The sequence below is a fragment of the Heteronotia binoei genome, chromosome 20 (assembly GCF_032191835.1).
Source record: "Heteronotia binoei isolate CCM8104 ecotype False Entrance Well chromosome 20, APGP_CSIRO_Hbin_v1, whole genome shotgun sequence".
Lineage (NCBI taxonomy): Eukaryota > Metazoa > Chordata > Lepidosauria > Squamata > Gekkonidae > Heteronotia > Heteronotia binoei.
The window spans coordinates 3,118,699-3,135,152 of NC_083242.1; the positions used below are offsets into that span (position 1 = coordinate 3,118,699).

The window sequence follows — 16,454 nt, forward strand, 5'->3', positions numbered from 1 at the left end:
CCCTGATGTCGCCAATCCTCCAAGAGCTTACAGCAGGCCATGTAAGAAGAAGAAGAAGAAGATATTGGATTTATATCCCGCCCTCCACTCCGAAGAGTCTCAGAGCGGCTCACAATCTCCTTTCCCTTCCTCCCCCACAACAGACACCCTGTGAGGTGGGTGGGGCTGGAGAGGGCTCTCCCAGCAGCTGCCCTTTCAAGGACAACTCCTGCAAGAGCTATGGCTGACCCAAGGCCATTCCAGCAGGTGCAAGTGGAGGAGTGGGGAATCAAACCCGGTTCTCCTAGATAAGAGTCCGCACCCTTAACCACTACACCAAACTGGCTCTCCCCTTGTAAGCTCTTGGAGGATTGGCTGCATCAGGGGTGTGTGGCCTAATATGCTCATTGGCACACAGTTATTAACTCTGACCTGGAAAGCCCAGACTAGCCCAATCTTGAAAACTAAGCAAGGTTGCTACGCAGAGTCAGGCAATGGCAAACCACCTCTGAACGCCTCTTGCCTTGACCCAGATGACTCAGGCTAGCCTGGTCTCATCAGCTCTCAGATTCCAAGCCAGGTCAGCCATAGTTACTACTTGGGATGGAAAACCGCCGAGGAAGTCCAAGGTTGCTACGCAGAGGCAGGAAACTGGTTTCTGATACAGTCTCCCACAGTATCCTGCTGGATTGCCATAGTGGGCTGCCCAGCAGATCAGTTCCAGAAGGTTGGATCCTATCTATCCATTCTGACAAGAGCGGTGGTCTCCTCTGGTGCAGGAAGTTCTTGCTTCAGCGGACGTTTCTCTGGGCCGGATGAAACACCTGCCCTGACCTTGAAAGACCAGAGTGGCCCAAGGAGCACCAGGGGGTCACAGATCCCTGGGGTAAAATGCTTCTTGTCCTGGAGGGAATCGCACCCTCTCTAATGGACCACCGATGTTCTCCGGAAGCGTCAAGAGAGAGGCCCAATCCGTCCCCACCTTTACCAACCGAGGCGATCCCACGCTCGGGGCAGCCGAGGCAGTTTCAGTTCCAAAACAAGGGAGGGAAGCAGCTGGAAATGGGTCAGTTTGTGGGAGCTCCGAGGTGCTTGTTGAGGGTTAGAGGGGACAGGGGGAAGAAGAATTGTTCCTGTTCTAGGAACAGAGGGACAGGAGCCAACGCACCAGGCAGTGCTGGAGGGAGTCTGGCTCAGCTCAGCAAACACTCCCTTTGGTCTCGATTTTTTTATTATATTTTTACCCAACCCTGTAATTCCCTCCTGGCCAAGGAGGCTTTTACCACGGGGGATCCGCGGCCTCAGCAGTGCATGGACAGCATTTCTGAATCGCTTTGAACACAAGCTGGGGCTCCAAAACTTCCCAAAACACAGTAGGCAGACTGTTCCCTTTCTCTCCCCTTTGGCGTTTAAGCAGGTGACTGTTGGATGAAAGAACCCCTCCCTCCTGAGAGATAAGTTTTTCAGTACCAGCTTTGTCATTCAGCACAGCTTATCTGTGTTCCCCCAGGGAAGTGTTGTTTAGACCCTCGTTTAGTAGTTCCATAGGAGCCCCGTGGCGCAGAGTGGTAAAGCTGCAGTACTGCAGTCCATGCTCTCTGCTCACGACCTGAGTTTGATCCCGGCGGAAGCTGGGTTCTGGTAGCCGGCTCCAGGTTGACTCAGCCTTCCATCCTTCCGAGGTCAGTAAAAGACGGCTGCCAGCGGACATCACACAGAATGCCGGTGATCACTGTTTGGAAATTTAATGCCGCCTATAATGTATGGATTCAGCACTAAATAATGGTTTTAAAAATTGTAATATGTTTTTTAAAAACTGAAAAATGTAAATTATGGCTTTATATGTTTTATTGGTTTAACCGTGTGGATATGATGTTGTGAGCCGCCCTGAGTCCGCTTGCGGAGAGGGCGGGATATAAGTCGAACGTAATAAATAAATAAATAAAAGGAGTCCCCAGCTTGCTGGGGCGGAAAGTGTAGATGACTAGAGAAGGCAATGGCAAACCACCCCGTAAAAAGTCTGCCATGAAAACATTGTGATACGACGTCACCCCAGAGTCGGAAATGAGTGGTGCTTGCCAGGGGTCGTTTTGTAGAAAAATAGGTGGTGGAGCTCATCCAGGGATTGTTATGCAGCTGCACCTACTATTCAATGGACATGGAGGTGGAACTCTCTGAAAGAGGAGGTGGAACTCTCAGAAAGGTTCAGGAGCTGTGCTCCTGTGAGCTCCCGCTGGATCAGAGGCCTGGTGCTTGCACAGGGGACTACCTTTACCTTTTTTTTTAGCAGCTCCACATTTCTCAAGCGCCTAGGAAACATCTCTCTCTCTCCCTTCATGACCTTCTTCTTGACTTTGTTGTATTTTTCGCAGATAAACCCAGAAGGATGGAACAGAAGAAGGAAAATGTCTCCTTTCTCATGACCAAGATCAAGTGTCCCGCAGCCCCCAATACCCCAGGGTATTCGTCATCGTACAAGCCAGAAGTGTACGCCTCAGCCAAAACACCACACAGCAAAGGACCACACAGTAAAGGTCCACACAGCAAAGGACCGCAAGCCTCAAAGTCGTATGTCCCGGGACCACAGGCTCCCGAATCCTATGCCCCAGATCTTTATGAACCAAAATCATACACCCCGGCTGTGCCAAAATCGTATAGCTCAGATCCATACGCACCAAAATCGCATAGCTGGGATCCATGCGCACCAAAATCATATAGCTCAGATCCATGTGCACCACAACCGTATAGCTCAGATCCGTATGCGTCGACATCATATGGGACAGATTCCTACGCACCAACATCATATGACTCAGATCCATTTGCAGTAAAACCATCTGCACCGGATCACATCGAATTCACAGGTACGTAAGAGTCCACAATTGCACTTTATTTATTCAGATTTATTTATACATTAGAGTACTCGATGCAACAATAAGAAAAGGTAAAGGTCGTCCCCTGTGCAAACACCAGTCGTTTCCGACTCTGGGGTGACGTTGCTTTCACAACGTTTTCACGGCAGACTTTTTACGGGGTGGTTTGCCATTGCCTTCCCCAGTCATCTACGCTTTCCCCCCAGCAAGCTGGGGACTCCTTTGACCGACCTCGGAAGGATGGAAGGTTGAATCAACCTCGAGCCGGCTACCTGAAAACCCAGCTTCCGCTGGGATCAAACTCAGGTCGTGAGCAGAGGGCTCCGACTGCAGTGCTGCAGCTTTACCACTGTGCGCCACGGGGCTCTTACAACAATAAGAACATCACATTAAAACAGCTCCAACCATTGAATAAACAAATAAAAATTCACAGTTGCTGAAGGGCTAGACCAGGGGTGGCCAAACTGTGGCTCTTTCACACGTCTTGTGTGGCTCTTCAAGCCTCCACCACACTGCCGGCTGGCTCAGAGAAGGCACTTCTCTCTTTAAATTTAAATTACTTTGCCAAGCCAAGCCAACTGGCAGCTTGGAGAATGCATTTAAAGTTAAAGCTGCTTTCTTTCCACCTCTCTCTCCCCCCCCCAAACTAATTGCCTGACCCCAGAGCACACTAATTTCCACTTTAATGCCAGCAGCTCACAAAGTAACATTTTCGCTCACAAGACTCTGCAGCTCAGAGGGAACATTGGTTCTATCAACAACTTGACTTCTGGACCCCAGAAACAGAGCGACATGGAGGTATATTTGTGTTGTGCACCGAAGCCTGTCTGTGCAACATGTCAATTTTCCCTTCCTTCTTCTCTCTCTAGACGATGGCTGTTCCTATACTATAGAAGTCTATGAAGGAGAGTGTCCGGCTCCTCCCCCCTATGAAGCAGTCTCCAGCAACAAAATGGGAACAGGTAGGGGCCAGAGGCCGTACTCTCGGGCTGGGAAAATTCATTTATTGGTTTAATTCGTGTATAGACTGTATTTCTCTCCAGTGGGTACCCAAAGCAGTTTACATCATTTTCCTCTCCTCCATGTTCTCCTAGGGACGCCAGCCTCCAGGTGGGATAAGGTTGCCAGGCCCGACTCAGGAAATACCTGGGGACTTTGGGGGTGGAGCCAGGAGACTCTGAGGATGTGACAAGCAGGATTAAAATCCAGGGGGAGTTCTGGCCATCAAATTTAAAGGAACTGCACTCCTTTTAACAACTACTCCAAACTGGAGACCCAGTCTGGTGTAGTGGTTAAGTGTGCGGACTCTCATCTGGGAGAACCGGGTTTGATTCCCCACTCCTCCATTTGCAGCTGCTGGAATGGCCTTGGGTCAGCCAGAGCTCTCTTATCTGGGAGAACCGGGTTTGATTCCCCACTCCTCCACTTGCAGCTGCTGGAATGGCCTTGCGTCAGCCAGAGCTCTCTTATCTGGGAGAACTGGGTTTGATTCCCCCCCTCCTCCACTTGCACCTGCTGGAATGGCCTTGGGTTAGCCATAGTGGTTAAGTGTGCGGACTCTCATCTGGGAGAACCGGGTTTGATTCCCCACTCCTCCATTTGCAGCTGCTGGAATGGCCTTGGGTCAGCCATAGCTCTGGCAGAGGTTGTCCTTGAAAGGGCAACTTCTGGGAGAGCTCTCTCAGCCCCACTTACCTCACAGGGTAGCTGTTGTGGGGGGGGGGGAAGGGAAAGGAGATTGTGAGCTGCTCTGAGACTCTGATTCAGAGAGAAGGGCGGGGTATAAATCTACAGTCTTCGTCTTTAAACGCCTTCCCTTCATTGGAAATGATGGAGGGTGGAGGTACTTTACCCCCTGGTCCAATCTGTTTGAAACTTGGGGTTGGGCTTTGAGGAGAGGTATCAGATGCTATGCTGAAAATCTGGACCGCAACAAAAAAGCCCCTCCAGAGCCCCAAATACCCATGGATCAACTCTTCATTAAACTGTATGGAGACCAGTCACCATAGGGCATAAAGGAGTGCTCAGTGGACATTCAAGCCCCACCCCCCTGCTGTCTGGTACCCCTGAAGTGGGGGAAGGGCCTCCAAACCAGGGGAATTCCCTCCCCCCAACTGGGAATTGGCAACCCTAGACCTGGGGAGTCCCCAGTTCTCTTGCTTCCTTTGGGTCCGACATCTAAAACGAGGCACATCTATTAAGCTTTTGGCAGCATTCAGATTTATTTTCTTGATGCCTTTCCTTTGTGCAAAGACGGACGATCAGTCCGAGATGCTTCAGTTGGCAGATGATTTGAACACCGAACTAGGGGTGCAGACCTGCAGCGAAACATTACGTGCGACGTGACCGTTTTGCAAAAGGAGGAAAACCACAGTGCGCTTTCTACTTTTAGGCTGTTGCGCGGTGAGCCAGCCACCGGTCGTGGTTGCCGGGATCTTCTCCAGCGAACCCGCCTCGACCATCTGTCCCTGCTGCCGCCAGATCATCACCACCGAGGTCGTCTTCCGTGTGGGGTCGCTGACGTATGCTTTCTGCACTTGCTTGTGCTTGGTGGGGTAAGTGCTTTTAAAATAATACCTGCGCCTCACCCAGTTGCAACTTTCTAGGGTCTCAGGCAGAGGTCTTTTGCATCACCTACTGCCTGGTCCTTTTCTAATCGGAGATTTTGGGGATTGAACCTGGGACCTTCTGCGTGCCAGGCAGAGGCTCTGCCCCTGAGCCGCAGCCCATCCACAGTGCATGAAGCTATGCTCATTTAATGTTTTAAAAAGAGCAAAACAAATCTAGGAAGGTGTCTCGAGCAAACTTACAACTGTATTTAGTAGAACATGGAGATGATGAGACTTCGAGTGGTGAGTCGATTTCTCTTGGGAGGGGGAGAGGGTGGTGGTGACTGGAAGCCTTTCTTGGTTCTGTCTTTGGGCCAAACAAGATGTGTAGCCTGCTTCAAATACAGAGTGCCACTAGCCCAGACATAAGAACAGAAGAGAAGCCATATTGGATCAGGCCAATGGCCTATCCAGTCCAACACTCTGTGTCACACAGTGGCCAAAAAACCCAGGTGCCATCAGGAGGTCCACCAGCAGGGCCAGAACTCCAGACATCCTCCCTCTGTTGCCCTCCACAAGTGCCAAGAATACAGAGCATCACTGCCCCAGACATAAGAACATAAGAGAAGCCATGTTGGATCAGACCAATGGCCCATCCAGTCCAACACTCTGTGTCACACAGTGGCCAAAAAAACCCAGGTGCCATCAGGAGGTCCATCAGTGGGGCCAGGACACTAGAAACCCTCCCACTGTGCCCCCCACAAGCACCAAGAATACGGAGCATAACTGCCCCAGACATAAGAACCTAAGAGAAGTCATGTTGGATCAGACCAATGGCCCATCCAGTCCAACACTCTGTGTCACATAAGAACTGAAGAGAAGCCCTGTTGGATCAGGCCAGTGGCCCATCCAGTCCAACACTCTGTGTCACATAAGAACATAAGAGAAGCCATGTTGGATCAGACCAATGGCCCATCCAGTCCAACACTCTGTGTCACATAAGAACTGAAGAGAAGCCCTGTTGGATCAGGCCAGTGGCCCATCCAGTCCAACACTCTGTGTCACATAAGAACATAAGAGAAGCCATGTTGGATCAGGCCAATGGTGCATCCAGTCCAATACTCTGTGTCACATAAGAACATAAGAGAAGCCCTGTTGGATCAGACCAGTGGCCCATCCAGTCCAACACTCTGTGTCACACAGTGGCCCAAAAACTCAGGTGCCATCAGGAGGTCCACCAGCAGGGCCAGAACTCCAGAAGTCCTCCCTCTGTTGCCCTCCACAAGTGCCAAGAATACAGAGCATCACTGCCCCAGACATAAGAACATATGAGAAGCCCTGTTGGATCAGGCCAGTGGCCCATCCAATCCAACACTCTGTGTCACATAAGAACCGAAGAGAAGCCCTGTTGGATTAGGCCAGTGGCCCATCCAGTCCAACACTCTGTGTCACATAAGAACATAAGAGAAGCCATGTTGGATCAGGCCAATGGCCCATCCAGTCCAACACTCTGTGTCACATAAGAACATAAGAGAAGCCCTGTTGGATCAGGCCAATGGCCCATCCAGTCCAACACTCTGTGTCACATAAGAACATAAGAGAAGCCCTGTTGGATCAGGCCAATGGCCCATCCAGTCCAACACTCTGTGTCACATAAGAACATAAGAGAAGCCATGTTAGATCAGGCCAATGGCCCATCCAGTCCAACACTCTGTGTCACACAGTGGCCAAAACCCAGGTGCCATCAGGAGGTCCACCAGCAGGGCCAGAGCTCCACAAACCCTCCCACTGTTGCCCCCAAGCACCAAGAACACACAGCATCATGGCCCCAGACATACAAACGTAAGGGTAGCCATGTTGGATCAGGCCAATCATGGCCCATCCAGTCCAACACTTTTTATTACACAGTGGTCAAAACCCAGGTGCCATCAGGTAGGTCCATTAGCAGGGCCAGAACTCCGCAAATCCTCCCACTGTTGCCCCTCAAGCACCAAGAAGACAGAGCATCACTGCCCCAGACACAGCGTTCCCTAATAGCCACTGATGGACCTCTGAGCCATACGCTTATCTCCTTTGACAAGGACCTGGAGTGAGAAGCCTAGACCAGGAGGTCCTATGACGGCCTTGTCCTCACCCCACATCCCTCTTTTCCTCTCTTTCAGCTGTTGCCTGGGTTGCTGCCTGGCTCCCTTCGCCTGCAAATGCTGCAAGGACGTGGACCATTACTGCCCTTGCTGCCGCTACCACATCTACCGCTACAAGAGACTATAGAGCCCTCGGGCAGCCGGAGAACGGCAGAGCCGCGTCTCCCACCCCGAGAGCCTGCCACGAGTCGCCCTCCGCTCTGCCCTCGCCCGCCGCTCAGCCGCCGTGCTGCCGTCTCTCGAACTCACCTCTTCAGAAGAGGGCGCCGCCGCGGGTCCACCGCTTGCACTAGCAGCTCCTCTGCTGCACCTAAGGTTGCCAACTCTGGTTCTGGGGAATTCCTGGAGATTGAGGAGATGGTGCTTGGAGAAACCGGATGTTTGGGGAGGGAATGGGGAGGGGGGGTTGATGCTGCACACGGTGTGCCCTCCAAAGCTGCCATATCCCAAAGGGAAACTGTGGGTTGGAGACCACTTGGAGTCCCCAAATAATGGCAGGTCCTACCTGGAGACTGGGAGCCACAGTCCCCGCCTCTCCTCCTTTGGGCCTTGCGCTGAGGAGTCCCCCTTGAGTTCCTTCCCAAAGCCTGCTCACATCCAGCCCCCCACGAGGGTTACCAAGTCTAATTCAAGAAATATCTGGGGGGTTTTGGGGAGGGGAGGTGGAACCAGGAGACTTTGGGGGTGGAGCCAGGAGACTTTGGGGGTGGAGCCAGGAGCCAGGTTGTGACAAGCAGAATTGAACTCCAAAGGGAGTTCTGGCCATCACACAAAGGGACTGCACACCTTTCAAATGCCTTCCCTCCACTGGAAAGAATGAAGGATAGGGGCACCTTCTTTGGAGGCTCATAGAATTGGACCCCCTGGTCCGATCTTTTTGAAACTTGGAGGGTGTTTGGAGGAGAGACACCGGATGCTGTGCTGCAAATTTGGCACCTCTAGCTCAAAAAACAGCCCCCCCCAAGACCTGCAGATCAGTTCTCCATAATACCCTAGGCCCAGGGGAATTGGTCTCCATAGGTAATATGGAGTGCCCAGCAGACATTTCCTCCCCCCCCCCCCCGTTTCCTGATGACCCTGAAGCGGGGGGTGGGGAGGGCCTCCAAACCGGGGGATTCCCTGCCTCCACCTGGGGATTTCAAATAGACAAGAGCATGTAGCAAAAAGACTTGCACAGAAGGCAGTTCAAAAACAGTCGTCTTTCCAAGGAGTAACAATATCCCAGTATTCAGTTTGTGGGACTAAAAGAAGCCCTTCCAAAGACGTCTGTTCTAGATATCCGTCTTTCCACAGTTTGGAGGCTTATTTATCACTGGAACCCAATCTTTACAATATATTTACAGGAGACCAACAAGGTTCAGAACATATGTTAGATTTCCAGGTCCACCTCACACTGTGGCACCTGGCTTAGGATCCTGCCCGAAGCCTGATTCACCCAGAAAACTTCCCAACAGAGGCCCCAAAGTCCCCCCCTCTTCCTCTTCTTCCCTCCCTTGGCTCTCATGCACATTGGAGGCCATGGGCAAAAAGCTTTTGGGGTGAGACAAGATGCTGTGCACAAGAGAGTCAGGTAGGGTTACCAGCTCCAGGTTGGGAAATACCTGGAGATTTGGGGGGTGGAGCGTGAGGAGGGTGGAGTTTGGAAAGGGGAAGAAGAAGAAGAAGAATTGCAGATTTATACCCCGCCCTTCTCCCTGAATCAGAGACTCAGAGCGGCTTACAATCTCCTATGTCTTCTCCCCCCACAACAGACACCCTGTGAGGTGGGTGGGGCTGAGAGGGCTCTCACAGCAGCTGCCCTTTCAAGGACAACTCCTGCGAGAGCTATGGCTGACCCAAGGCCATTCCATCAGGTGCAAGTGGAGGAGTGGGGAATCAAACTCGGTTCTCCCAGATACGAGTCCGCACGCTTCACCACTACACCAGACTGGCTCTCACAGGGGCTTCCTGTGTGGTATAATGCCAGAATTCACTTTCCCAAGTGGCTGTTTTCTCCAGGGGAAAATTGATCTCTATCACTTGGAGATCAGCTGTGATCCCAGGAGATCGCCAGTCACCTCCTGGAGGTTGAGTTCCTGGAAACCTCACCGTGTTTTCCCCTTGTTTTGTTATTCCACCCAGAGGTTGACAACCCTAGGTTCTGGAAGTAAACTTATTTTTGACCAGAAACTTTTGTGCCGTTTTAAGCGATGCTGGACAAAAATGAACACAGCTCTGTAAAGAGAGAAAAAGCTTTGGGTTGTCTTTTGTCTGCCTGCGGTTCCTTATTTTCCTGTACAGGGCGTGATTTGCATGCAACAGAATGGGACCATCGAATGCTAAGTCTGGCTCTTGATATCGCTACAAACGATTTCTTTAAAAATCTTCAGGCGGAGAGAAATCCCCAGAAAAGGGCCAAACTAAGTCTGGAGGATACTGGATCACATCTTCCGCTGCCAGCTTGAAAAAGCAAAAAAGTGGCCATGGGGGGGGGGGGGGTTGAACCTGCTGCTCCTCCCAGACCTTTTTTCCCAGTAGAAATCCCACCCGCCCCTCAAGCTGTTTCAGGGGAGAGACAAAAGCCTGCGATTATGCTTGTCTTTTTTTCACTGCCTTGGGGTTCCGAGATCTCCCATTCAAGTACTAGCCACTGGGGTCAATCCCTCTGTGACCCTCTGGATCACAGCTCATTCTCTTACCTGCTAAAGCAGAATTTAGTCGGTGTATGTGGCAGAAAGATTCCCCCTTCCTTTCAGATCCTTCCTTGGAGAGCCAGTTTGGTGTGGAGAGCCAGTTTGGTGTAGTGGTTAAATGTACGGACTCTTATCTGGGAGAACCGGCTTTGATTCCCCACTCCTCCACTTGCACCTGCTGGAATGGCCTTGGGTCAGCCATAGCTCTGGCAGAGGTTGTCCTTGAAAGGGCAGCTGCTGGGAGAGCCCTCTCCAGCCCCACCCACCTCACAGGGTGTCTGTTGTGGGGAAGGAAGGTAAAGGAGATTGTGAGCCGCTCTGAGACTCTTCAGAGTGGAGGGCGGGATATAAATCCAATCTCTTCATCTACCTCACAGGGTGTCTGTTGTGGGGGAGGAAGGTAAAGGAGATTGTGAGCCGCTCTGAGACTCTTCGGAGTGGAGGGCAGGATATAAATCCATATCATCATCATCATCATCATCATCATCATATCTGAGATTCCCATACTGTACTTTGGGGAGCGGGCATGACTGCTCTCTCGAGTATTTGAAGAAGACTGAAGATTTATACCCCACCCTTCTCCCTGGATCAGAGACTCAGAGTGGCTTGCAATTTCCTATATCTTCTCCCCCCACAACAGACACCCTGTGAGGTGGGTGGGGCTGAGAGGGCTCTCCCAGAAGCTGCCCTTTCAAGGACAACTCTTGTGAAAGCTCTGGCTGACCCAAGGCCATTCCAGCAGGTGCCAGTGGAGGAGTGGGGAATCAAACCTGGTTCTTCCAGATGAGAGTCCGGGCACTGAACCACTACACCAAACTGGCTTTCAAACTGGGGTTTGAAAGGGTGTCCCTCAGTAGGGCAGGGAGCTGTTCCCCTTGGCAGCAGAAGATGGATTAAAGAATGGATTTAAATTGCCAGGGGAAAGAAACCAGTGAAATATTAGGAATCCCTCCCCATTAAAAAGTAGTCCAGTTGTGGAATGGGCTGCTTAAAGAGGTGGAGAGCACCCTCTACCTGGCAGTCTTCAAACAGTGGCTGGACAAACATTTGTCGGGAATGGTCTAGCCCTGGGGTCGAATCAGGCCCCCAGAGTACTTCTATCAGGCCCCCGAGCAACTGGCTGTCACCTGCTTCCTTCTTTCTCTCTTGCTTCCTTCTGCCTAACAGCTTGCTTTGCCAGGCTCTCTCAATCACACAGCAGAGCTACTGAGCCAAGCCTCTCTTCCTTCTATTGGTTGAGGCTCCTTCCCCTCCACATCCCCTGGGGAAGAAAGGAAAGAGCCAGAGCTTCCTTTGCCCAGTTCCCTGGATCCCATGGGAGAAACACAAAGAAAGCAGCTTTAAGACCAACAAGTGCTAATATTTTAAGCATGTTTTAAAGTTGTTGTTTTTTTAAAAAAAAAATCTTTGTGTTTGTGCCCTTTATGCTACCTAATCTTAAATAGGTACACACACGGCCCAGTCAGATCTGGCCCTCAAAACAAATGAGTTTGACACCCCTGTTCTAGGCTGATGCTGTCTTGAGCATGGGGTTGGACTAGATGGCCTCTATGCCCCCTTCCAACTCTGTGTGTCTATTCCAAAGCAGTATTTCAGACATACATCTGTGAGTTCGGCAGCTGAGAACAAATCTTACCTTGGTGGTCAGAGGAAGCTGCAGCTCACCATGGGGGAGAAAAAGTCCCTGCCCTACAATTGCATTCTTGAATTTTGTAACTGGAAGCACGGGGGAATGAACCGGGGAGTTCCTCCCTAGATGCTGAAGCTAAAATCTGTATTGACGGACTGGCCTGCCTTCCACTTGCTGGTATAAATGGGAATTCACCCTGAGAACGTCTAACAGTTGCCTGCAGCTATTTCCCCGTGCTCAATTTCTTGAGACCAGCAGGCTGGGAAGGGTATTTGACCACCACCTAGTGGCGACCTTGAAGTCCTGCAAGCCCTAAACAGGGTAAAGCGTTTCAGGAGCGCATTTCAAGCACTCAAGCTCCAACGTGCAGGAGAGGAGAAACGAAATGCAAGCCTTGTGGAGGGGAAACCGTTGGGTTTTTGATGCAATTTCACTTCCTGTTGTCATGAGTTAATTAAGTGTTTGTATATGCATGCTGATGTTTAGCCAGCGATATAGGCAGAGCCAATGAGAATGTGTGCACATACTTCCCGCCAAGGCTAGGTGTCAATCTGCATAGTGACCATTGAGGGAGAGCCCTAATAGGCTAATCCGTATATTTGGGTGGTGGTCTAGGGGAAAACATTTGGTCAGTTTTATTGCCCTTTGTGTTAAGCCCTCAGATCTCCATGCAGTTGAAGTTAAGACTCGAGAGAGTCGAGATGTGGACTAGAAGCTAGAAAGGATATTGAATCCTTCTTTGCTTTCTAGAAATCCAAGTCATACCTTTTCCTCATTAGTAAAGTAAACTACTTTGTTTCTTAAGCTAAACCGTGTGCCTGCCTGTTATTCGTGGTTCTCTCCATGGTGGTACTCTGCTAATCGTATATCTAAACCTCAACAGAAACACCTGAAAATATATCCGAAAAACAATATCAGGGAATTTGGTAAAGTGCAGAACCCTTCCTTGTAGGGAAAAAGGCTGAGTCTGGGACATTTCAGTCTAGAAAAAAGGTGATTGGAAGAGGGGTGAGGGGTGATAGAGCTTGATAAAATTATGCATAGGCAAAATTCCCTCTAAGCTGTAGATCAGAGGTGTCAAACATGTGGCTCGGGGGCCGAATCAGCCCCCTGGAGAGCTCTTATTAGGCCCTCAAGCAACTGGCTGTCATCTGCTTCCTTCTGCATAATAGCTTGCTTTGCCAGGCTTGCTCAATTGCACAGGAGCTACAGAGCAAAGCCTCTATTTTCTCCATTGGCTGAGGCTCCTGCCTTGGGAAAGAAGTAGGAAGAGAGAGCTTGCTTTGCCAGGCTCTCTGTCACACAGCAGAGCTACTGAGCCAAGCCTCTCTTCCTTCAGTTGGCTGAGGCTCCTCCCCCTCCTGGTCCCCTGGGGAAGGGAGGAAAGAGCCAGAGCTTCCTTTGTCCAGTTCCCTGGATCCCATGGGAGAGATACAAAGAAAGCACCTTTAAGACTAACGAGTGCTAATGTTTTAAGCAGGTTTTAAGGTTGCTTTTTTAAAAAAATCTGTAATTGTGTTTGTGTAATTGTGTAATTTTGAGAGCCCTGTGGCGCAGAGTGGTAAAGCTGCACTACTGCAGTCTGAACTCCCTGCTCATGACCTGAGTTTGATCCCGGCGGAAACTGGGTTTTCAGGTAGCTGGTTCCAGGTTGACTCAGCCTTCCATCCTTCCGAGGTCGGTAAAATGAGTCTCCAGCTTGCTGTGGGGAAAGTGTAGATGACTGGGGAAGGCAGTGGCAAACCACCCCATTAAAAGTCTGCCATGAAAACGTTGTGAAAGCAACGTCACCCCAGAGTCGGAAACGACTGGTGCTTGCACAGGGGACTATCTTAACCTTAATTGTGTAATTGTGTTTCTCTGTGTCCTTTATAAAGTTTATATCTCTGCTACTTAATCACAAATAGATACACAGGCCCGGCCCGACATGGCTCAGCCCAACAAGGTCTCATTTATGTCAGATCCAGCCCTCATAACAAATGAGTTTGACACCCCTGCTGTCAAGTCTTGTGAGCAAAAACTCTATTTTGTGAGCCACTGGCATTAAAGTTGTGGGCGAGCCATTTGGCTACTGCGTAAACTAGTTTGCTCTGGGGCTGTCCTTCCTGAGCTAAGACAAAAATGTGTGAGCTGGAGGCTAAAAAAATCCTGAGCTAGCTTGCTCTCACTCAGCTTTGAGGGAACACTACAAGCAGGGTGGGAAAAAACCAACAGGGAATTGAAAACAAATCAGCCAGTATCATAATGCCCCTGTATAAATCGATGGTGCAGTCTCATTTGGAATACTGTGTACGATTCTGGTCACCGCACCTCAAAAAGGATATTCTAGCATTGGGAAAAGTCCAGAAAAGGGCAACTAGAATGATCAAGGTTTGGAAAACTTTCCCTGTGAAGAAAGGTTAAAACACTTGGGGCTCTTTAGCTTGGAGAAACGTCGCCTGCGGGGTGACATGATAGAAGTTGACAAGATAATGCACGGGATGGAGAAAGTAGAGAAAGAAGTACTTTTCTCCCTTTCTCACAATACAAGAACTTGTGGGCATTCAATGAAATTGCTGAGCAGTCGGGTTAAAACGGATGAAAGGAAGTACTTCTTCACCCAAAGGGTGATGAACACATGGAATTCACTGCCACAGAAGGTGGTGCGGCTGCAAGCATAGCCAGCTTTAAGAGGGGATTGGATAAAAATATGGAGCAGAGGTCCATCAGTGGCTATTAGCCACAGTGTGTGTGTGTGTGTGTGTGTGTCTCTGTGTGTGTATATATATATATTTGACCACTGTGTGATACAGAGTGTTGGACTGGATGGGCCATTCTCTTCTCTTATGTTCTTAACAGAGGGAGCTTTTTCTCTCTGTGCCGTAGGACTCGAACTCAGGGCAGGGCACCTAGTGAAGTTGATGAGTGACAGATTCAGGGCACACAAAGAGAAGGAATTCTTTCCATGCGAGCTGGGATTCTCATCTCACTACGGAGGGCAATTTGTCTGTCCCACAAGCGTTCCTCCCTGGCTTTAACCAAGCCAATTACATTTTGCATTGTGCCTTTTGTGTTCTGACTCCTTTCACTTTAGCATCCCTCCTACCTTCCGAATGGGAATAGAAGGGCTCAGGAATCCTTGAGCATTTCACAGCCAGAGGATGTAGTGAGGGGCACACGCCCAGATGGCTTTTAATGGCAATTAGGCAAATTCATAAAGGCTGGGGCTATAACCCGCCTTTTCCCATCTTAGGCGGGTTAAGACAGTTGGCCCCTTTCCTCGAGCACAGCGACCTGGCAACCGTGATTCATGCTACGGTCACCTCAAGACGACTACTGTAATGCTCTCTACATGGGGCTGCCCTTGTCTCGGATCTGGAAACTACAGCTGGTGCAGAATGCGGCAGCCAGGCTGTTATTGGGGCTCTCCATGCGGGAGCACATACAGCCAGGGCTGCGCAAGCTGCACTGGCTGCCAGTGGCGTACCGGATTCGCTAGAATCATAGAGTTGGAAGGGACCTCTAGGGTCATCTAGTCCAACCCCCCGCACAATGCAGGAAACTCACAAACACTTCCCCCTAAATTCACAGGATCTTCATTGCTGTCAGAAGACCATCTAGCCTCTGTTTAAAAACCTCCAAGGAAGGAGAGCCCACCACCTCCCGAGGAAGCCTGTTTCACTAAGGAATCGCTCTGTCAGGAAGTTCTTCCTAATGTTGAGCCGGAAACTCTTGATTTAATTTCAACCAATTGGTTCTGGTCCTACCTTCTGGGGCCACAGAAAACAATTCCACACCCTCCTCTCTAGGACAGCCCTTCAAGTACTTGAAGGTGGTGATCCTATCACCTCTCAGCCTCCACGCTAAACATCCCCAGCTCCTTCAACCGTTCCTCATAGGACTTGGCCTCCAGACCCCTCACCATCTTCGTCATCCCTTCACCAGCTACAAGGTGCTGGTCATTACCTATAAAACCCTATATGGCCTACCTTGGGGACCGTCTCTTCCCACATGTTCCCCAGAGGGTTACTTCAATCCGGAACGCAAAATCTTCTATCAATCCCTGGGCAGAGGGAGGCAAGATTGAAAACCACTAGAGAGAGAGAGCGCTTTTTCAATCGCCGACCCCTATCGGTGGAACCAACTGCCGGAGGAGGTCAAAGCCTTGTGGGACCTCGCCCAATTCCACAAGGCCTGCAAGACGACACTATTCCAGCTAGCCTTTAATTAAACTGCAGATCTAGCAATACAAAGGACACCTGAGAGCACGGAATGCCGTCGAAAATTAAGCCGATGTTAGCACCAAATTGTTTTAAACTGTTTTAACTGTCGGAACCGTTGCATTGATGTTTTACTGTAATCCATTTGTTTCCTATTGTTGTGAGCCACCCTGAGCCTGCTTCGGCGGGGATATAAATCTAATAAATCTAATCTAATCTAAAGGGAACCTCCACAGTCAGAGGTAGTCAAACTCTGAATCCCAATGTAGGAGCAACATCGGGGAAGGCATCCATCTCCATGTTCTTGTTGGCCCTACAAAACTAACCGGTTGGCCACTGTGTGAGATGAGATGCTGGACTGGATGGACCATCAAACCTTTCAGAAGGGTTTTTTCTTTTGGGGTGGGGGGT

At 50.2% G+C, this 16,454-nt stretch overlaps 1 protein-coding gene across 1 annotated transcript in view; it reads left to right on the forward strand.

The window, feature by feature from the left end:
- LOC132588579 (cell death-inducing p53-target protein 1-like) overlaps positions 1-7,678 on the forward strand; it is a 53,315-nt gene extending 45,637 nt beyond the window's left edge. The window contains exons 3-7 of the mRNA XM_060261010.1: positions 2,352-2,658; positions 2,779-2,840; positions 3,719-3,811; positions 5,242-5,404; positions 7,561-7,678. Of these exons, the coding sequence (XP_060116993.1) occupies positions 2,352-2,658; positions 2,779-2,840; positions 3,719-3,811; positions 5,242-5,404; positions 7,561-7,669 (734 nt within the window). The 3' untranslated portion in view covers positions 7,670-7,678. The remainder of the gene's footprint in view (positions 1-2,351; positions 2,659-2,778; positions 2,841-3,718; positions 3,812-5,241; positions 5,405-7,560) is intronic.
- Positions 7,679-16,454: the final 8,776 nt, after the last annotated feature.